We start from the raw sequence: 22,724 nt of genomic DNA on the forward strand, positions 1-22,724 counted from the left end.
TAAGATAAGAAAAGATAAGATGACCTTTATTTGCCTCACAAAAGCAATTTTCCTTTTTTTAATTTAATCTTCATAGGGCTGTGATATGATATCAAAACATCTATTGATATTTATGTTTATGTATTTAGCAGACACTTTTATCCAAAGCGACTTACAAATGAAGATATAACAAGCTATATAAAAAGCTAACAATACACTACATAGAAGGAACCCACTAGTCCGACTCTGTCAGAGGTGACAGAGTAGAGATAGAGTGCAGGCATAGAAGGAAGTGCAGAAAGATAAAGTGCAAGAGTTAAGAAGAGTTGGTGGCAGATCACTCACAATATTTAATTTGCGAGGGAATGGTCAGTTCGTATACAAATAAATGTTTTAACCTTTTTAGAAAGAGCTTTCCTTTAATATCTAGCATTATCTTTCTATGCAATATGCCTAATCACACTCACAAAAGTTACATTTAGCTTTGCTCATAATCTAAATATAACATAACTGCTGACATTATTACGTTTTTATGAACGTTTCTACTGAACCATTTATGTTTGTGTTGCGCTGTACTGTGGGATTTATTTTATTTTGTCTGTTTTATGCAGACTAAATAAATATCACTTCACCACAAACTAAGCAAAAACTCTCTGACATGAGTCACACATATTACCTGCAAGCCAGCATGACTTAATAATTGACTGAATAAAGTGCTGTTTCATTCTTCTGTCAGCATATTTTAAGAAGCGTCTCTCTCAGGGCTAAAGAGGGAGAATAACTACATTCTAAGCTTTGATTGGTTGAGGAATTCCTATTGACCAATCAGAGGTGGTTAGTGGGACGTTTGATAAGGGACGCGGCCTTTCACCAAAATCAATGCTACATTAGGGACAACAAGGAATTCAAAGCATCCTTTTCGAAAGCTTCTAAATTTTCCTTTGCGGTTATTGCGCTGATAAAGAAGTAAACAACGTACCTTTGGTATATTTTTTATCCTTTCTGTCTTCAGTTACCTGAATAACATACCTGTAAATTAGCTTTTGTTTTTCGAAGAAAAGCAACTCAGTAAAGCTGTACGACGATGTCAAGCCCAGAGGTATTAGAGTTGACTACTTCCGAGGTACATTGAATGCAACACAAGGATATCAAGAACGTGTGGTACAAATTTGACGACTCATATAGGTCTGCTATATGCTCCTTTTTTAAAATCTCTACACTTTCATTAAGATCCTATGAGTCTATCAAATGCAAGTCTAACGTTTTGTATTTGAATCAATAACGCGTCTTTATGTTTTCATTAAACATTTGTACATTTAATCAAACTCACTATTCAAAATCGCGATGAATGTATTTTGAGTCTGGTCTGGTAGTCTTTTGGCACCGCATATCCGTGAGTAAACGGCGTGCAGGCTTTGCAGGACAATCGGACTTTTAAATACGGGAAGTTGACTGTGTCCAACCTAACAGCAGCGCTGTCAGTCTGCTCACGTTGAAAATCCCACTCAGTCGCTGTCAGCTGAAGTCGACGACGGATGCTCCTGATATCTTAGAGACGGAGCTCGGACATAGAACTTGCAGTCAGTTACAGTTTACCACTAAAGAAGTGCGAACCCTTCTGAGTCGGACACCTTAAACTAATTGTGGAAGCCGGCTAGCTAAGGTAGGTAGCTAACAAGCTACTGTCACGAGCCGCTGTTAGCCCAACGTCTGTGTAAACCTGGTTTACTGGCCCAACAGTAAATGTTGGATACGTTGGGTCAGTTTGAACACAGTTTGACTTATAACACATTTACTACATTACATCTTGTCATTGTTTTGTATGTATATAGCTGTATTATTGTGATCTACAACTGCTGAATCGGTACTTAGTACCAACCAAAAAAGCACTGTTAGTAATTGTGAAAAACGGTGATTTAGTTCACTTTTCATTGTTATTTCGTTCGGAGCTGTGTCTCTTTATTTTAAAAAGTACACTTTGGACACGTGAAGGTGAATAAACTTACTCTTTCTGTTGTCAAAAGCAGATAGTCAACCTGACAAGCTAAATTTAGCAGTTGGAATCAGTTATTATTCCCAGTTTCCTGACATCAGATGAATCAGTGAAATTAACATAGTTTTAAACAACTAGAGCTAAGCAACAGTTTCTTTCTCTCCTGTTTTTGGTCGTTTGGTCTTGATCTTATTTTATTCCCATTGTGTGACCTGGTGACACAGTGTGTTTCCCTCTATTGACTATTTTTCGTATCTCAGGTGAACCAGAATGGCCCAGGGGTCACTCGACGAGCTGATGATGAATGCTGCTCTGATTGAAGAATTGGCCGAGATGGCAAAAGATGAAGCGCTTCTTCAGGGAGTCCTAATGAGGATCCAAGAGACCCCCAACTCATCTGAGGTATGATTTGTAAACACAGGCATTTATAGCTATCCTGCAAAGGGAATGAAATTGTTCGAGACGTTCTCTGCTTCTGGCATTAGAAACTAGCTTGGATGTGAAGGAATTTTCTTGAAAATCTTTAGATTTAATCAAAAGTGAGTCTGGTCTGGTAGTCTTTTAGCACTGCTATATATATAATTCATATAATTCTTGTTTTGCAGTTGGTGACCTATGCTCCATTCACACTCTTCCCATCACCTGTGCCTAAAGGTGTGTTCCTTCAGGCTCTGGCAGTGCAGACCCACTACAACACACTAGTGGACAAGATCAGCCAAGACACAGATTTCCTGCAGGAGGCTTTAGCCAGGTAACACACAATGTGATCATCTGCTACACTGACTGATCTCAAGCTGCACCGTTATATGGCATTGCCAAAGAGATATTCTGCCAACGTTAACTGCAACATATTAGTAGAACATAGAAAATTATAATTATTTGCTCATGTTGAATTTGACGGCAACAATATACCTAAAATCTAAGTGGTAAGTGGTGCTAAAAAGAAACGTCTGGAGAAACTGTGTATATAAAAAGAGCACCAAAGAGAGGCAGAGTTTCAGAAGTATGTATGAGCGGATGTTAAGCAATCCCCAAAAAAACAGAATCTTCAAATTGTGGAGCAATTTCAGAATAATGGTCCTCAGTGTAAAATTGTAGTCTTTGAATATTCCATCATCGAAAGATTCAGAGAATCTAGAAACATCGGTATTGGATGATCTTGATCTTCAGGCTCTCAGGCAGCACTGCACTACAAACAGACCTGATTCTGTCCTGGAAATCAGTCCAGACGTTAAAAGAAGAGGGGGAATGGTCCACAGTGGGATACAACGCCCTGCTTTCTACAGACAATTTCAAGATGAGCAAATGATGTAATGAAATAGTAAAATCTATGTAAAATCTTTGTTTTTAGCACCATTGAAGTGGATGACTTCACTGCGAGGCTGTTCAGGATCCATCAGCAGATCCTAAAAGAAGGAAGATCTCAGGTATGTTATCTTATTTAAAAACGTGCATCCTCAATATGCAGTTTCATATATTGCTTGTACCATGATGATAATAGTTACATTTTTAAGATTATCAGTTGCTCTTCGGTGGAGGGGCGTCAGAAGCTGTCAAGCTATATTTTCAACTTGATAGTGATTCAAAAATAAAATGAAATGATCATTAAATTACCTTCAGATTAGGCTCCGGGTTTTAATGTTCTATTCTTTGTCATTGTATATATATATATATATATTTTTTTTATTTTTTTTTTTTATTTCTTCTGTTATTTACATACTACGGTTGAAGTGTAGGGTTACTGTAGGTTACTTACTTACTTGCTTGAACTGACACTTTTGGCATTTTACTAAGATTATACCATCTAACAAGCTAATTATGAGCTATGTCTTAGTTTTAAAAAAGCGCTCTAAAGCCTGATGGTTTTCTGGAAAAATATTAATTATCCGCTAAAACATTTAATTCGTCATCTTCAAGTTTAAACAAAAACAATTTGAGAGGCCAAATATTCAGCTTTTATCATGTATTACTCTAAAAGGTCGATCATGCTCTTCTGTGTAAGGCTCGCATGACATATGGCTTGAAAGATAAAAACAAGTGTAGATTGCAGCAGCTCGTGAGCTAATTTATATGAAGGCGGCCATATCTGCTGCATGTCAGCAAGAGCTGTTCAATGTCACTCTGATATTCTGTAAGTATTCAAACCACCCTAAAACCCACAGTGATGTTTTCAGTCCAAAACCACAAAAGTATTAATCTGACAATGACGTTAGATAAATAAAATCAAATAAATAAAAGCAAATCTTATGGAAAATGTGTTTGGTTTTGGTTGAAAATTAATAAGGAATGATTTTAAAAATTGGACCCTAAATGGCTCAACTTTAGTAACTCAATGTTAGCAATGTACCCTGATCATTACCTCGTAGTAGTTTCAGTGGTCTAAGTGGAGATCCGTGGCCTTGTTTTCAGTCTGTTGTGTTGGGACTCAATCGCTCCGACTACATGCTGGACCAGAGAGACGACAAGACGTCGTCTCTCAAGCAGATCGAGATCAACACGATCGCTGCAAGCTTTGGAGGTCTCTCATCACGCACGCCAGATCTACACAGGTAAGTAAGTCATTATTGTGTCGCACATGGATTAGAAAGGGAGAAAGCACGTTTATATTTTTAGCTATTATAAAAAAAGGTGTGTTTGTTTTTATGTCACATGGCTGGCCTTGCAGAACTCAACAGTTACGGGGATCTTATTCTGACAGCTTCTATCACAGCGTCTAAAGATGAGAAGAAATAAAATCTCTCCCCCGTGTTGCCAAGCTGTTTGCAGATGACTGAATCTTCTTGTTTAATTAAGACAAAGACTTAATTAACAGAGAGCAACAATGTGTAACTCGTCTTCTTTAACAGACACATCTTGAAGGTGGCCGGCAGGCTGGAGGAGAGCCAACGCATCCTCGACAATAAACCTGCAGCTGGTTTGGCTCGTGCAGTTGCCAAAGCCTGGGAGCTCTATGGATCAGAGAGGTAGGAATATAGCTGAAACAAATTCAAGTCTTGGCGCTTTAAACCACTGCGTTAGTCTCAACAATGTTGGCTGGGACTGCCGTCCTTTAGCACAAGGCGGTCTGAGTCCAGACCTCTTTCATTTGTGGTTTTAAAAAGGTGGAATGAGCCACGAGTTGCTCGAAGGGGTCTCAAACACCAAGCCGACAACCGTCCACCGGCCACATCTCTGTGGTGTGAGCGCCGTCTTTGTCGGACTCAGTCAACGTCTGTTTTTCAGCCTATTAAACTTACTCCGATTAGATGTTCAGCGTGAGCTAATGAGTGCATGAGAAGGAGCACGGACAGAAGGCTAACAGCTAACACGATCTCTTCTCATTTGCTGTCTTCACTTCCCAAAAACAGCAGCGTCTCCACAACAACGTCACCAGCTGATAATCTTGACTCAGGAGAGTCCAGCTCTGTTTGACAGGCACAGGCTGCTATGTTGATGTTATTTATCTACTCGGCCTTCTGGTTTCTCTTATTGTGTAACGGATCTACTTCCACTCCCTCTGCACTGGAAAGCTGGCTTCTTGCGCTGGTGTAGATTGAACATCCAGGCCAGCATCTTTGTGATGCGTTCATGTTCATTTTTTGTTTATTCAGACACTTGTGGCGCGAGGAGACCCCGCAGTGAGAGAGTGAGAGTGAGTCCTCCTGTTTACCGGTTCTTCACGGTTTGTGTTTGACAGCCCAAACACTCTGACTATTATGTCTTTAAAGCAACAGTAGAGAAGTTTTTTAACCTTGTGAATATGTGTTTCTGACTCATATAGAGGTAAACCAATCTTTGTCATGCACTTCCCTGGCCCTAAACTGCCCTGCAGCACCAAGTACAAAGCAAATTATATTTAACCTGTTGATTTCACTCAAACCCCAAACTCAGATCCTTTGGCAATATAAATCGGAAAAAAAACAAACCATGTTACTGATGAACTAACTCTTTTTTTTTTGTGTGGGAGTTTATTGTGAGTGTTTTTTTAATCACATTTATGAGGTCAAATATGCTATCTTATTCTTGTTAGGACCTACGACATTAGACCATAGTGTTACTTGAAATTTTCACAATTTTCTCAGATATTCCCAGAGCAGAAAGTATTCCTTAAAAAGAGCTCTCCCATTGTCATCCTGTAGATGTCTGCTGCAGTTTGTTTCCAGTTAGGGAAACTTCTTCTGCTGAATTTCAGCCATGAGCAGCGTCGCCTTTATCATCTCCGCTGGCGACTCTCTACGGCATAATTTATTCACGTCTAAGATAGAATCTTACGCTGGTATATTTCTTGCCTGCTTGAGAGTTGCCTTCCTGAATAGCAAATGTAATACCTGATAGAAGGCAAACCCTTTTATGAAAGCGTTAAGAGACAAACCTAAAGCCAAAACTAAAATCTTAGTGTCTAAACTTGTGTGTAAAATGAGATTTGTCATGTGATTCAAATCGTTTAAAGAGGAAAAAAAATACCTTCTGTATTATAAGTATCTGCACTGGAGCATCAGTGCCACGTGTCCAAGTAACCAGAGCAGAGGGAGCAGTGGTAACCTGAGGGGGTTCTGTTTGCTTATAAGCTTACAGAAGTGTGGGTGAAGCTGGCTCTGCTCCTGCTGACATCACTAAGCACACAAGGTTATGAGACGTTCAGTAAAACAAGGCTTTGACAGAAGCTGAAATAAGGTAGATGGGAGGCCTTCTCCAGCACACAGTGTCCCTTGACATGGTAAAACATTCCCACACATGCCACTTTATTTTCCTCATAGTATAACTTCATGATATTTTTCTAACAGATGTCTTTGTCCATCTGGATCTGGAAACAGATGCTGGGGTTATGAGCTAAATCCCTGGCAATCATACTTGCTGTCTTAACTGTCCTCTGGTTCTAGAGCTGCTTGTGGCTTAAGCCCTGCTCCTCATCTTGCCATTCAGACATTAATTAGCTCAGGTAAGAGTATTATTTTAGTAGTGCTAAAAAATGACTGCGAGAAAGTCTTTTTTTTTTCTTTTTTTTTGTCTATCCAAATTTGGCTGACAGTATCCATTCATGCATTTTCTTTATCCGCTTAATCCAGTTGAAGGTCGTTGGGCTTGAACCTATCCCAGCTGGCACAGGGCGAGAGCCGGCGTACATCCTGGATGGTTTTTCAGTCCATCACTGAACCAAAACAAAGACAAACATTGGGTCAATGTGGAATAACCAGATTTCTACACCAGTAACATGCATCTTTAGTAGACTTTAGGAGGAGGTCGGTGTACCCGGAGAACATGCTAACGCTGACAGAATGTTATAGATAAGGAATGATTGTTGTCATTACAGAGCGGTTGTCATGTTTCTGGTGGAGGAAGTCCAGAGGAACATCTTTGATCAGCGGTACATTGAGAGCGAGCTGTGGAAAAGGTAAGAGTTACAAAGAAATCCGCATTCCCTTACTGTGAATGATGTGAAGAACTGTGTTTTTTTTTTTTTTACATCAATCAAATTATGTTTCAGAAACATTCCCACAACGAGAAAGAGGTTTGACGACGTCTGCAAAACAGGACGCCTCGATCAGAACAAGAGACTATTTGTGTGAGTCTTCTTCTGCCACTTATACACAAATAAGTTATTTGAATGTGGGTTTTTTTTCGCCAAGAAAAGCTTTTGTTGCCAACAGCAGGAAGGAATGATTGTGGTCGGGTTTATTTCACATACAATGACTTTGCTCTCGTTTCAGTGACGGCAAAGAGGTTGCAGTGGTGTACTTCAGGAACGGTTACATGCCGCAGAACTATGTTTCTGAACAGGTATCAAGTCATTTATTTCGACAGGGAAAAATACGACCGAGGCAGAGTTTGGTCAACAACAGACACGAAGTAGTAAAGTAGCGTGCGATTGAAGCGGTGGAGACATTTACTGCTTTCTGGTTCTCTTCTTTAGACTTGAGCAGGTTTAATATTGTAGCTTTTTAACGGGACACGCGTCCGAACTGCTGCAGTCAGAAGGCCCCACGTGTGTCCATGTTGATGACTACACTTTCATGATCATAACACTGACTGTTTTGTAAGTTTAAACATGTCAGAAAAGGATATTTTAAGCTGCTTTCATCTATATCAGGCTCATATAAATCAAAATAAAACCTCAATTTTCACACATGGCCCCTTTCCCTTTGTTTTACAGACTTAAAGTAGTTATTTAACATCTAAATGGACCTGAGAGGCCCAGTTAAAGAGTTAATTGACCACTGCTCCTTGATACCTAAAAGAAAATGGGCATCTTACTTCTGCAGAACAGAGGTGTGGGGCCGGAATGAGGAAGTGAGACTGGGACAACTTAACTGATAGGACAATTTGACGTGATGTTGTTAGATTACTCGATTCATTGTCCAATCTCACACAAACAATGTCAGAATGACCAAATTCCATCTCTTAAACGATTATTAACGTTATTCCATGTCTATAAAGGACTTCAGACCCCATTTCAGACTGAATCAAGACTACTCAATGTCTGTTTATCTTCCTGTTGCTCCTTCTCTCTGTCAACTCATTAAATATAGTTTTATACATTAGTGTTAAATTTAATTCTGTTGCCACCGATGCTCAGTAAGAGGGACACAACATATTCTCTGTGACGTTGGACGTGAGTTGGCAGAATAATCACTTCTCTTCATGTTAGATCAGTGCAGAGCTCTTCAGTTGTCTGGTGTCAAACCTAAATTTTACACTCCTCAAATCATTGACGTCTGCACTGTGCAGTGAGTTGCATAAATGTGATTAAAACTGCACACCTACAACTCAAAATGATGTTTTTGATGACCTAAATAACAATGTTTGCAAATTGCCGACGAAACGGGCATCAGATTAATTATAGTTATTACTTGTATTTTGTTTAGATTCTCACGCTCCAGTTAACGTTTGCTTTGTGACCACCGTGTAAAAGCCAAGTTATGCGTTGTTCTCCCCGTGTTCTCAGCAGGACAATCTACCGTCCTAACATGCTACACTCTTTTGCATTCTTTTGTCCACGTTGTTGTCTGGGGCCGTTTGCTCCCTGTGCCCCAGTCACAGAAAAACAAACCGCTCTTACGCTCCGCTGGTCAATGTGCTCGCTGTTTTGTCAGGAATGTCGACCCAGAGAAAGCAGACAGCAAATGCCCAAAACATAGAGTCGACACAGGCACAAAACAAAGCTGTTACATCGTCATTTAAAGGCTATTTTGTGGGATTGAAACTGAGTTTGTTGTGTCAAACGACGAAATTGAGATGGAGGTTTGTTGGTTTTTGGAATTTAGTGTTGGGATGCTCGTCTCATGATGGAGCGCTCTCTGGCTGTGAAATGTCCAGACATCAGCACTCACTTGGCTGGAACCAAGAAGGTCCAGCAGGTACTCGCCAGACCTGGAGTCCTGGAGAAGTTCTTCCCCGACCAGCCTCAAGTAGTGGAGCAGATCAGGGCAACGTTCGCTGGCCTCTACACTCTAGACATGGTGAGAAAGTGTCCCACCGAGAATGTGTAAGTACCACAGCTGCGTTGCACGTTTAATTCTCATGCTGCTGACGCCTGCAGGGACCAGACGGTGACAAAACAGTCGCGATGGCTTTGGCATCACCGGACCAGTTTGTCCTGAAACCTCAGCGAGAAGGAGGAGGTACAAAGACAGACTTTGACGTTTTGAAGCTTTAGTTAGGCTTGTACGAACCTTTCATTAACAGACACAAGTGGAAAGTAAATGGTTTTCAGCATCTTCGCTAATCAACTTTGCTGTGTTTAGAAAATGTGAACACATTTAGGCCTTGATGCAGCAACACAATCAAAAAAAGGATTCCACAGTCAGCAGATTAGCTGGTGAAAAACAACCGCTAAAGGCTTGTTCTTTTCAAGCAGAAATGGGGTGTGGCTCGATCAGTGATCATTTAAAAAAAAGGTTTAGCAGTCTAAGATTGAAAAGAACTTTGGTATTTCATCAACAGAGGATTAGATTGTCAAAAGACTTTTTGAGAAATCTTAGAGCATAAAGGGCATGGACAGACCTTTGAGACCTCAGGCGGTGCTGCTTGAGAAACCGTCATCAGTCCAGCCACATGGACTCCAGGGTAACTTGGTTTTATTACATTATTACTCTGCAGTTTGCGACTGCATCTAGAAATGCAATCTGAAACTGCATCACACAAGAAGGAAGACGTATATCAACTCGTCGAGGGCTTTTAAAAAGGAGAAGCAGGAATGACAGATTTATGTGAAACTTCCCAGTTTATCCAGACATGGGGTTTGTTGCAAATCCTGCTTTACTGGTCTCTACTGGCTGAACTATTGAGAGAAAACTTTGAGAGTCACTTTTTTTTTTATATATCAGCACGTTTACTGTTGCAAAAATCAGGGGAAATGGGTGAGATTGTTTTGAATTGTTTGGGCATGCTGTACAAAATAAAGTCAGCCACAGAAATGTGTCACGGAAATTTCAAGACTCGACTCTTGAGTCAAGTCACAAGCTCTGTTGGGTCATTTCGAGCGGGATCTTCGTAAACTTACAGTGCTGGTCAGAAGCACTGCTAACATTGGCTTTCTTTTTAGTGTATTCCAATGTTTGAATTTGTGTAATGCTTTAAAAGTGCTTTTACACATTTTTTCCTGGAAAACTGCAAACATGGAGAACAGGTGTAGGCTCAAACTGGCTCAAACGGCTTCATTGTTCCTGACTGAGACAAAAGTATCATACTGTTTGATTTATCAGCTGGAAGGGGCAGGAAGCTTGTCTCTGTCTAAAGGAAGACATTTCCTGAGGCCTTGACATCCACAAGCAATATGAATTGAGCAATTGAACCACAAGCATCCTACTTTTTAATTAAGAAAATTTGATTTGTGATTTTGTTTCTTTTTGACTGCGCCGTGCAGCGGTTTCTGTCCAACTTTGATATTTAATATGTTGAAATTAGAGGCGTATTGAGCTATTGTGCCAAGAAAATGCTCCAAAATGTGGAAGTGTTGTGGAAGTACAAGCAAATCAAAGTCAAATCTCAAGTCCTGATTGATTTAGATCCGGTCTGAAGTCACTCAGTAAGCTAAAGGTTTCCCCACACATGTTATGATCTTTCTTTTCAAGGCAACAACATCTATGGATCAGAGATCTGCCACGTCCTGGAGGGAGCGAAGGACAATACAGAGCGGACGGCTTATATCCTAATGGATAAAATCAATCCCATCCCTGTGCAGAACTACTTACTGAGGCGAGACGCTCCCCTCAAAATAAACAACTGTCTCAGTGAACTGGGAGTGTTTGGAACGTATGTGAGGTATGTCAGCATTTCTGCTCGGGCTTTAGTCGTTCGTCTCTGTGAATGTTTTGTCAGAAGAGGTGTGCAGATTTGGGTGGAGATCTTCTTGGATGATGATTTGTTACAAAGCCAGAGCCTTTAGAGCTGCTTTAGCAGGGCTAATGTAAGTTCCATTTAACTGCACGACATTTTCTCACTTTAGTTTTTACTTTTCAGAAGTACAAAAACAGCAAGTGTAAAGAGCTAGCCTGCAAAGTGCTTAATGGAACGGCTCCCATCTACTTGAATGCTCCCACAAAGGCTTATGTTACGACTCGGTCATCAAAGGATCATTGTCTTGCAGTGCCTACACCGCGCTCAAGATAATCTCTTTTCATGCTTATGTTCATGCATTTGGCAGACGTTTTTAATCCAAAGCAACATATCCTTGGTAGGGTAAGGTACCCCTACTGGAAGTAGTACCTTTCATGCAGGCGTGTCATTTAGACCCAGGTCACTCACATGTAAGGTGACAATCTTACCACCACACTATCCAGTTCATGTGTTGTTCCACGATGATGGAATACCTACGGAGCGCCACCAGAACAGAGCTGTCTAACTTCAAGAAACTGTTGAAGACCCAGCTCTTCAGAGAGCTTCTGCTACCCCCGTACTTCCCTCTATGCCTGCACTCTATTTCTAAACTGTTACCTCTGACAGAGCCTGACTGGTTCTCCTTCCATGTAGCTTATCGTTAGCTTTGATGTTAGCTGCATTGTTATATGCGTCTGTTAAATGCACAAACATAAACATAAACATTCTTCGCAATCTGTCCATGTTTCTATTTTCTATTTCTATGGTCTCTGCCACTGTTCTGTTTTGAATAATATCTATTTTATCCATTTTTCTTCGTGTTGAGCTCCATGTAGTGGTAGGCGGTGTGTCATCCATTCCGTTATGTAGATTCCCTGTACAATCTGCTTGATCCTGAGTAGGGGGGGGCTCCTCTTTTCCCCATTTCTTTCCCAGGTATTTTCAGTCATGAATCATGTATCAATTTGAAAGTTGTGTTATTTTATCACATTTCCAAAAAACATGTGAGTGATATGCATCCAAAACTCTTGAAGTGAAGCAAAACCAGTGTTTGAACAGACAAGTGCATCATTGATGGGCATTCACTGCCTGAGGAAAACAAACAAGTCCTTGCAAGTTTTTTCCAGTTAAATTAACTTTGAACTGGTTCTAGTACCAGCTTCCAGGGCAACAATTAGTATTAAGCTAACACAAATCTGTAATATAATTACTGCCCTACTGATTAACACATTCTTGAGTCTTTTCACATTGATCTCGAATGTTACTCTCTTTTAGTGCTTTTAGTAAAAACAGAAGAAAAGATCACGTTCAGTTAAAAAGCTTAAAAGGGACGTCATTTACCCCCTTCCTTCTTTTTAGAAGTAAAGTAGAATTTGAGAGCTTTTGAGTGTTCTACAGCACAGAATGCCTATTAAAACCTTTATATCCGACTGGACTGCAGATGATCACGGCCCTTTCTGGTAAACTTTAGTGAAGCAGAAAAGCAGAGCAGCTAATGAGAGAAGCCCAACAAATGCAGTTTGACTACAGGATATAGCTAACATGGATGTAAATGATACTCCTGGCTGCTTCTAACTCTTCCTCTTAGTGATAATTTTACATGGAAACACAGCTGAAATCATTAAAATTCTAATATGGTTTATTTTCCCCGAGTATATAGCAGAGGGAAGGAAATGGCTCTGAAGTGTCGCGAGCAAACAAGAAGTCTAAGGATGTTTTTATGTAATATGTTATAATGAGGACCGTTTATTCAGGAATACGGCTTTGATCAAGTACATTTTTTATCTGTCTGAGAACAGATTTTTTTAAAGAGATGACAAACAACCCGGTTTAGTTCCAGATGCTCTGAAGTACAGAACATAAAGAATAACAGTACGGTAACAAACTCTCAGATCTTTGTTGTTTCTTAAAGTTTACACCATTTCCGATTGATCCTCAACCAGTGCTCTGCAAATTTAAGTTTCACAAGAGCTTGAGTTTGCTCTTGTTGAGACGGCTTAAAACGAGTTCGTGTTCACCCTTCACAGATGAGAATTTAGAGCATTTTTCAGGCCTGTGTGCACGGCAATAACAGAGCTCTCCGGGAGCACTTCCTTCCTCCTGCTAATGTGGCACTTTTATCCCCCTCGGACAACAATATCTTCTGTACATATCCGCCTTAACGGCCTTTTTTGATATATTGTTTGACATATTTTGCCCATCAGGAGCACCAATCTGAGGACGTTTAGCTGCTTATTGTCGGTGTAACTCTGTCTGGTTGCTATATTGCAGAGAGGTGACTGTTTCAGCTTAGTGTCCATCACATCATTGCTCATATTAGCCTCAGCATTCAGTGTCTGGCCCATCTGCTTCTAGACGTGGGCATTTCCTTCTGATCATTTCTATTTGACTTGGTAGAAATACACACAGTGAGAACAGCTTTATCTTGCGTCCAAATGACTGAGAAATTAATTTCTTGTGTTTATTAATTGAGCTGTTCTGTGTTGTTCTTTTCAGCAGAAGCTCCTCCCACCATCCCCACAGCCTCTATAGATTATTGTATGTTACTCTGTAACCACAGCAACGGATTACTCTTAAAAGACAATGTGTTGAACTTCCTAAACAATGTTTCATGAAAGAAGTGAACACCAAAGAGATCAAGAATTGTCAGATTAATTCATTAATCTCCTTGAGATATCATATGAAGGGGATTTGGTGATGATTCGGCTGTTTTAAGAATGAGTTGTGGCACATAAGAACAGATGGAAGGGCTTTACACAGATCAGCTGTGATTTACCAGCCTCTTTTACTCACTCGAATCCAGTTTAAAGACATGAATCAGATGCAAATTCTCTGTGAGGCGATATTTCAAAAGTTTGCTTCAAACTCACTTAATCAGATATGGATACAAGAAGGAAACTATAAGAGGATCTTTCCTCATATTTTCGTCTTTGTGCGCAGAATGTGGACACGGATAAAAAAAGTGTATTTCCGTTTGTGTCCTTCAGATTTACCAGCAAAACGGAACCAGTCAGTCATCAGAGTGAAACCTTGTGAAGTACCTCCAGATTTAATAGTCTGTTTTGTTACTTGTCTTTCTGTTTCCTCACAGGCAGGGTAGAGACATGGTGTTGAATGAATGTGTGGGTCATCTGCTGAGGACCAAGAGTTCAGAGCACTCGGATGGAGGCGTCGCAGCAGGCGTGGCCGTGCTGGACAATCCTCTACTCATCTGAAAGCTCACTACCTGCAGAAACAGGAAGGTTGTACTTATACAGCAAGTGTGACAACGTCTGAGAGAAATAATACTCACACTCTGGAAGATAAACAGATCGCAAGACACATTTAATTTCATATTGCAGTACAGTTCGTCACCTCAGCTTCCAGACTGCTCTGTGGCTGAACATGATTCACTAAAGATGTGCTGCAGGATGTACTGGAGAGCTGTTGTTTCACATTTTTCTGATCATGTGAATTGGATCCCATCAGGCTCTTGCTTTAAAGTACACGGCTCGTGGCTGCTTCACGTTAGAGTTTCACAGAACAGTTTGCTCTTTATTTGTGAAGTGCTGTATGCAAACTTCTTCATAAAAGTCATTGATTTTGATAGTAAAAGCCAGAAAAGTCCAATTTGAACAGCTGCAACTTAAAGAATTGTTTAGAATGAAGAAAAAGTGTCCTTAAACATCACCAACCGATAACTTCTCTATCACTGTTTGTACCGTGCTGAGCTCTGTGAGTTTTTATTACTTTTTTATCGACGGACACCGCTACAGTTTGCTTTTCTTCATGCGTTCCAGGTTTAAAACATCACAGCATCGACTATGAGGGATTTTGTGCAACTTTATTTGTCCAAAACGAATTCCTTCTTCACGTGTTTTAGGGAATGAAATGATTCAATTCTACTGGTAAAATATTCTTAGACTCAAAAGCCCAGTAATCCGAACATCACTCCATGCTGATTTTATAAAAACTCTGTCTCTTAGGAAATGAAGGGACACCTACCTCATCAAGCACTACAGTTATTTTCCTAATAATTATTAGAAGAAAATGAATAAGATGTATATCTATTTTCTCACATCGCTTTCTATTATCATTTACCATGACATCAGGACTTTTGTTTGAACCTCCAGGTCACTCTGAGCCTCATGTGAAAGATATTCATGACTTTGTAATCATGACATGCAGTCGTTCAGTGGTTAGCATAAATTTAGATTCTATTGATACAATGAAGGGGAGTTAAGAAGCAAAAGTGTTTCCTTGTGGACCAAGAAAATCAGAAAATAAATTAAGTTTCTGTAAAGCTGAACTGTCTCTGCTCATTTACTCTCATCACCATAAACACCCCCATGTTTCAGATTTCCAAAAATGCTCGTACTTGTCATTTAAAGGACCATGCTGACAATTCAGGAAATTGCACGTCTCATTGTGAGGATCTGGATTTATTCCAATACAGATAATAAAAATGCTAATTTAGCTGAAAGCTGATAAATAAAGATATCTTTTCAGTTTCGGGGCAAAGTCAATGCAACACAACCGGGACACAACAAATAAATACCGACCACTGAACATCTGTCAGTGTTATCCTGCAGGCAACAAGCTGAAAATCGGCTAATACCGACACGAAACTCATGTATCTGTGCTTCCCTATAGTGGAAGTCTCATGGTGTTCTACACGCTGCACTGCCACCTGTAAACGATTGACTTTGCATAAAAACTGGAAGCAGACTCTGTTTTCAAAGAAGTTTAGGAACAGAATGCAGTGATTTGCAAATTCAAAGCAAATGCTGGGAAATGGAACAAGAACAACATAGTAAACATTGCCTGAGAAGTTATTGTTAGTATTATGTTTTCTAATATTAACTGGTAACAGCTGAGTAAACTGATGAGTATTAAGAAAAGAAAACCCAGCAGACTGAGAGCAGGATGGAAGACAGCCATGTTGTTAGCAAAATGAAGCAGGAAATGATAAAGGAAAAGAAAAAAATACAAATAAAAAGTAGTGGAGACATAAATCCTGTGGTGAAAGAATGAATATGTAAATGAAAATCAAGTTTTAAATCAATGAATGACACTGGATTGAAATAAATAGGGTTATTAGCACAAAGTTACATGAATACAGTTGGAAACTGAAGCACAGATATTAATTTATTTCACATGATATATTGCATTTTTGGATAAATTATATGAAATGTTAGTAGCATTTATTGCCATATTACTTTATTCATTAAAAAATTTAGAAATTTCTGTATTTATTTCGGATTGTGGCCGTTTTTAAGCCCTCCATACCATGCCAACAATGTGAAGAATAATATAACTAGTAACTGCAAATTTGGGCTTTTTCTTGAAATTATTATATTAAAGATATCCTAACCAGGAAAAATTTAATTATGGATATTTGAAGGACATCTACAGTCTCCATACTGACCGTACTGACACACCGTTAACATATTTATATATATATTTATATTGTAAAGCTGTGAATTAAATGACCTAACGGCTATCCCTTACGTCACTAAGACCGAACTGTTGCTGAAAGCCGGAACTCATATTTTGGATTTCAACTAGCCCCAAACTTCGGTAAGTATTGCTTACGTTTTTGCCTTTTTTTTTTTTTTTTTAAAAAGCTCAAATGAACAAACATTTTTGTTTCTATTTGGGTAAGTACGACCAGGTTTTGACCGTTTTTACTGTATGTGTTTGGGTTAGCTAGCTTGTTGCTATCTCATGTCTTCCGCTCTAGAGGTGGCGGCTGATTTTGGTTAATTTATGCCACTTTACTGATTAATTTACGAAATGTGTTTGTTTCTGAATTATATTACGCAATGGTTTAATGAAGTAAAGCTAAAACAACCCACCGCCAAACATATTAGAGGTTGTTTATCGTCTGTGACCTCATTTTTACTAAACAACAATTTATGCGTTTATACCAACATGATAATTTATCTGTGTACTTTCACTTTTAATTTTTTCCTTTAAATTACACGCAAACTTTTAAGTAAATTAAATTATTAACGCGGACTTTAACTTGTATTTTGGAATTTTTTTTACAGTGTTTCATTCTTTAGACGCTGCCGTAGTTTCACTGTAACTTGTAGTTATACCCATATTTGCAATTTTGATGCAAAATAAATAAGATGAGAACTATGGTTTATGAGCAAAATTATGGATTTATATTGATAGAAAATGTGATAGAAACATATGTATTTGAGAACTGAAAAGAGATGATTAAGTTTCGGAAATTCCTCTTTTTAAAAATCTTATTTTACATAGGACACATTGGTTCATCCTTTATGAAAGAAAATTTGTAAATTTTGCCCCACACTTTATATAATATTTCTATTCATGTAAAAAAAAAGCATACTGTAATGGCAATCTTTTCTTCTTTTGAATGTTGAACCTTGGGAATGAAGTAATATGTTATATTGTATCATTCTATAGTGGGATACATGTAATAATTTTAGCCTCAGTGAAACATCTCATTGGGAAGGTTTTAGGAGAAGGACCTGATCACACAGACCTGCATCACACTTAATTCCAACTTCACAACTGATGCAATAGCTAAATTACATTATTCAATATATTTTTATGTTAATCTTTTTAGCAACTCAAAGGTTCGAGTTGATTACGGTTGTAATTTGGGCTGGAAAAGTAGAACCGTAATTAACTGTATAGTTGCCTCCTGACAAACTAAAAAGTCTGCTTTTTAAAGTCTAATTCTTAATGAAGACAATGTTTTTTCCATAGAGTTATTTGAAAAAAAAATCAATGAAAGCAAGACAGACATAAAAGATACTTCCAATTAAAGTATAGAAGCGTGTTAGTTGTCCTCACTGTTGGGGTGAAATTAGAATGTCCACGTGCATGCAAATGATAGATTTCATGATAATCTCCTAAATTGCCTTGATTCAGACCATACAACAAAGAGTTCACTGTGGAATTAAACTTTCCGTTTAAGCGAGAAATACAGACTTAAAGAGGCAAACTGGGGCTAACAAGCAAAAATCTGAAAAATCTGATTTTTACACACTAAAATTATTGGACAAAGAAACAGCAGATAATTGATGGATATGTATTCTTATTTAGTCTGCTTGTGTTGGTTGTTTTGAGCATGAATTCACTTTTTTTGCTTTGCAGTTTTGTGGTATATTTCAGCTTAAAATCAAAACTACAAATAAGCATGCCGCCTGAATCTTGACGCGCTTGCTCATATTTAATGTCACGACTAATAAGTTTACACCATTCACGTGTTTATATGTAAACATCCTGCACGACATGCTCTGAAAAACAGTGCAGCTGTTCCAGTTTCTGGTTGTGCTGAAAGACGTTCTTCGGTTTATTTCCTTAATGAAATAAAAGTGTTCACTCCTTGTGGCTCCAGAGTTTAGACGGAGTCCTCACAGTGGCGAGTCCAATTCATGAGCTTGTCCTGAAACCTCCAGAGAGAAGGAGAAGTGAAGACAAAAACAGCTTATTCTCTGAAATATCTGATGTGTAATACGTGCTTGTATTCCATGAGGTTTTTATTTAAGTGGTCTGTTCTCTTGCCATTTGATTCCTTTCACATGCGACTGGGTTACAGTTTCTCGCTGTATATTTAAAAGCTGCTGAATGTAGCAGCGTGACGCGTCATCATAATGAGTTCAGCTTGTACAAACCTAATAAGAACTATTTAGGAGAGCATGCGATGTAAGTTAGGAATGAACTGCCACTTACTCGGGGTGCAACGGTACAGCTAACCCACGGTACGGTCCGTACCGGTTTTTGGGTTTCGGTTCAGGTTCGGTACGTGATTTGTACATAAAGATAACTTTTTTTTCTCCCAAAATGATCTCTTTACTTTGCTTGTCAGCAAAAAATGTAAACAAATTCCAGTATCATTGGTGTACTGAATAATATAACACTTTTCTTTCAAGTTAACAGTTACTAAACACAACACTTTCAAATGGTAAAATTTGAATTCTGACTCGGAGCTCAGAAATTCAGACATTCTTGTACAACTTGAACGCATCATTAGTTGGAGCACACAAACTCCGGCCTCTCAATGCACACTGCAGTGTAAATTAGTCTAACTAACAGAATATTACTTCGCTGTTAGACTCTGTTAGCCCAGCCATCCAGACCAGAGACCAGCCCCCACGAGACGGACCACCGACCATCGGCAATTGCCGAGCGGGCCAGTTTGACGGCAAGGCCACGGGGAAATGTCCTGGTGCTCCTGATGGCTAGTCCACCACTGCTCTCAACTCCTCTGCTTGTGCTGGCCATGCCTCTTTGTTTTCTTTTTTCCGCTGCTATGTACGAGCTGCACTTTGAACCCGCCTCCAGTTACAGCAGTGTGACTGACAGGGTGGAGGCACAACAGTGGTTGGACTTTAACTCGTGGGGAGGGCTTTTCACCTGCCTGGACAGGCACACACTGAGTGGCCTGAAAATTTAATCTGAAAAATTATTGCATTAATGGAGCACCAGGAGTGGGACATGAATTATTATTGTCTTTGTTTTTGTAAAACTAACTTCCACTTATTTAAAAGCTGATATGCAGTGTGTTTGATCAAGTTGCAGCCGCTTGCAGTTAGACAATGGAACACCAGGTGGCAGCAGAACCAAAGCCTCACATCAGAAACTCTGCATAACCACACAGCAGGATCCATGTCGGCTCCCATGCATGCAGAATACGCACATTATGAGAGTTTAGCTCCCCATATTCCTCATCAAGTGTCTTTGATGCTCTGAAAAACAATGCACAACCAGTGGGAATCTCACTTGCATGTAACCCTTTGAATGATTGTTCATTAACGTGGGTAATGTGGACACTTGAATTTTATGAGGGAGTAGTAAAGGCATAAAAAGTAGAGGGGGAAAAAAAGCGGAAATCCTCATAACTAGGTTACATAACGGGGCCAGTAAAGGGCAACTGAGAGAAGCTGAGTCTTTCAGAAGTAAAGGGATTCGTCATTCTCTGTAAGACTGTGAAGATAAATAGGGACGCACAGATACCACATTCTTATTTTGTTCTTTTGTTCATTCTTGCTTGACTGGAAGATGTTGGCGCAAACACATTGCAGGAAAATTAAGCTGTCACACTGGTATCAGTTCTGTCGGATCGGAACACTTTAATGAATACTGAGTACGAGTACACGCACATGGTATCGGTGCATCCCTAAAGATAAATGTTTCTGATCATTTACATAAATATCTATTTTTGGTGCACACGTCGCATTAACGTTTTCAAGACACACTGCTTTATTTTTTTTTAAAGATCCAAAAAAGCTTAAGGTTTTACCTCTCAAATAGTTTTATCTCGTGTTTTTAGTTTCTTCAGAGGCTTAGAGGTAAGTTTTATTGGACAAGTTTTCCAGAAAATGCTCAGGTTTTAGAAGGCAGTTTCAAACAAAAACTTGTTTATGATGGGGTTAAAAACACATGAGTGGGCAGTGAAAGTGACAGAAGTGCATTCACAGGAAAAGTTCTGAAAACCATTGTCGGTGAACATAGATTTATGCTGCATTCACAAATAAAAGTTAAGAAAACATAAATCTCTAAAACCTGTCATCTTCTCTGCATCTGAGCTCATTTAAGATGGACTGAGGTGAAGTGGAGAACTATCTTATGCTCTGATGAATCAAAATGAGAATATGACACCATGTTGTCTGAGCTGAAGAGGGACAGACGGCTCAAAAGCCAACATATGTCATGGTTAAGATGACAAACGTAACCTGCATAATTGCTAATTAAGTTCCTGAAACATCTGTTGTATTACGAAAACAAGACTAATGATAAACAATTTGATGTTACAGACTTCAAGTTAAAGTGGACCACAGATTTTTCAAGAAAATTCTAAGATATTTCAGTTTTAATGTTTCTTATGTTGCCTTTGTTGTATTGTCAGTGAAAGGACCCGCGGTCCATAAGGCTGTATTGTCCCGTGCATAGCGGCCCAAACGGTTCAGTATTTTACAGAGTACCGTTGCATCTCTACTGTTTAATAAGTTCTGGTTTACTATTTTTGATACATACACACAGGTGTTTAATGATCCTATGATTGGTATTTTTAGTATTGCACCTCTTGGATCTGACCTCCCATCTGCACAGTTACAGGTTGTTTTCTTTTCATCCTTACTCACTAAATCTGCTTACCGACCATCATCCGGACGTTGGGTGGTAGACGTTATGGCCCATCTTAAATTACAGAAGATAGAATATATAGAAGACCATTTTAAACCTAGCATATGATTATCTATTTGCTGCATCCTCCTCCTCCGCTCTTCTGTGTGTGTTTTTCTTTTCACGAGCTGTTAGTTTGTGTTTGGTGGATTGTCTAAGTTACTGTATCTGCTCTGTTACTGTACTTTTCTCTCGTCACGATTCTCCCCACTGGTTTCTCACGGCTGGAGGCTTTCGAAGTATGTCTTCTCTGGATGCCAGTATTTGAAGAACTTTATGAAGAATTTTATTTCAGAGCGTTTATAAACTTTGACTAGAGACAGTTTGGATAAACGGATACAACGATTTATTTTCTCTTACTCTCCCGTTTGCTTGTTCATGCTTCTCGGTGGATGCATCCCTATCAGATAAACTTACTGTAAGAAAATAAGTTGCCCAGTGTCACCATAATTATAATTAACCCATGGCTGGAAGGATATCAAAGTATTTGATATCTGTATTGTTTATTTGCGACGTATTGTGACGCAATCACACAACCTGCAGTGACACGGTAAACATAAACAAAGATGAGTGTGTGATAATGCAGGTTTTGTTTGAAGGCCTACAGAGTAGATATTTCTGAACTCGGTTATATAGGCCTGATATAAATGTTAAGCTACTGGAATATTCAAATGTCAGAATGTTAAATAAACATTTTCTTTCTTTGAAAATGTATTTTATTTGTGCAATATTTAAAAACTTAACAACCACAATCGGCATTCGGCCAAACTTCTGATTTTTATTCGGCTTCGGCCACAAATTTTCAATTCGGTGCATCTAGAGTTCAAAGGGAGTCGTTGCTCTCCACAGTCGCCTCATGCATGCTGAGGACGGGAGATTGGACCGAAGAGAAGTTCAGTGCAATCTGTTGGTGTCCTTAGCTTGGAAATTGTTTTTGAATTGGCTCTGTATGTATGAATTGGACTAATCTTGAATTTAATTAATTGGATTTGATTGGATTATGATCACAATGAATTGGACTCTATTATTGAAGTGCTTTGAGATGAAATTTGTTGTAATTTGGCGCGATATAAATAAAACTGAATTGAATTGAATTGGATCTCTTTTCATACGGGGAGGCAGCCACAGATGATGAGAACCTCTGTCTGCAGTGGCTGGGAAGATTTTCGATTCACCATCCGATGACAAAGTCTGCACGTAGTATCAATCTGTTCTTCATCATTTTTACTGGATCCAAACCACTTCCATATCACTGACATAATGGGACATTTTAGAAAGATAGCATAAGTTCAGTTTTCTTCCTCAGTCCACT

At 39.1% G+C, this 22,724-nt stretch overlaps 1 protein-coding gene across 2 annotated transcripts; it reads left to right on the forward strand.

Annotated features, from left to right (window-relative positions):
• The first annotated feature begins 1,093 nt into the window (after nucleotides 1-1,093).
• Nucleotides 1,094-15,554, forward strand: gss (glutathione synthetase). Of its 2 annotated transcripts, none has more exons than XM_072367332.1 (13): nucleotides 1,094-1,164; nucleotides 2,233-2,374; nucleotides 2,578-2,723; nucleotides 3,324-3,399; nucleotides 4,382-4,521; nucleotides 4,819-4,935; nucleotides 7,263-7,343; nucleotides 7,437-7,514; nucleotides 7,660-7,729; nucleotides 9,214-9,408; nucleotides 9,489-9,570; nucleotides 11,023-11,212; nucleotides 14,358-15,554. In XM_072367332.1, the coding sequence occupies exons 2-13, from the start codon at nucleotides 2,243-2,245 to the stop codon at nucleotides 14,479-14,481; spliced, it is 1,431 nt and encodes a 476-aa protein (XP_072223433.1). In that variant the 5' UTR covers nucleotides 1,094-1,164; nucleotides 2,233-2,242; the 3' UTR covers nucleotides 14,482-15,554. The 2 variants fall into 2 exon arrangements, with proteins under 2 accessions (XP_072223433.1, XP_072223432.1); XM_072367331.1 differs by lacking the exon at nucleotides 1,094-1,164 and adding an exon at nucleotides 1,186-1,642.
• The last annotated feature ends 7,170 nt before the right edge of the window (nucleotides 15,555-22,724 follow it).

Source organism: Leuresthes tenuis, unplaced genomic scaffold (assembly GCF_036924035.1).
Source record: "Leuresthes tenuis unplaced genomic scaffold, fLeuTen1.0.hap1 SCAF_16, whole genome shotgun sequence".
NCBI lineage: Eukaryota > Metazoa > Chordata > Actinopteri > Atheriniformes > Atherinopsidae > Leuresthes > Leuresthes tenuis.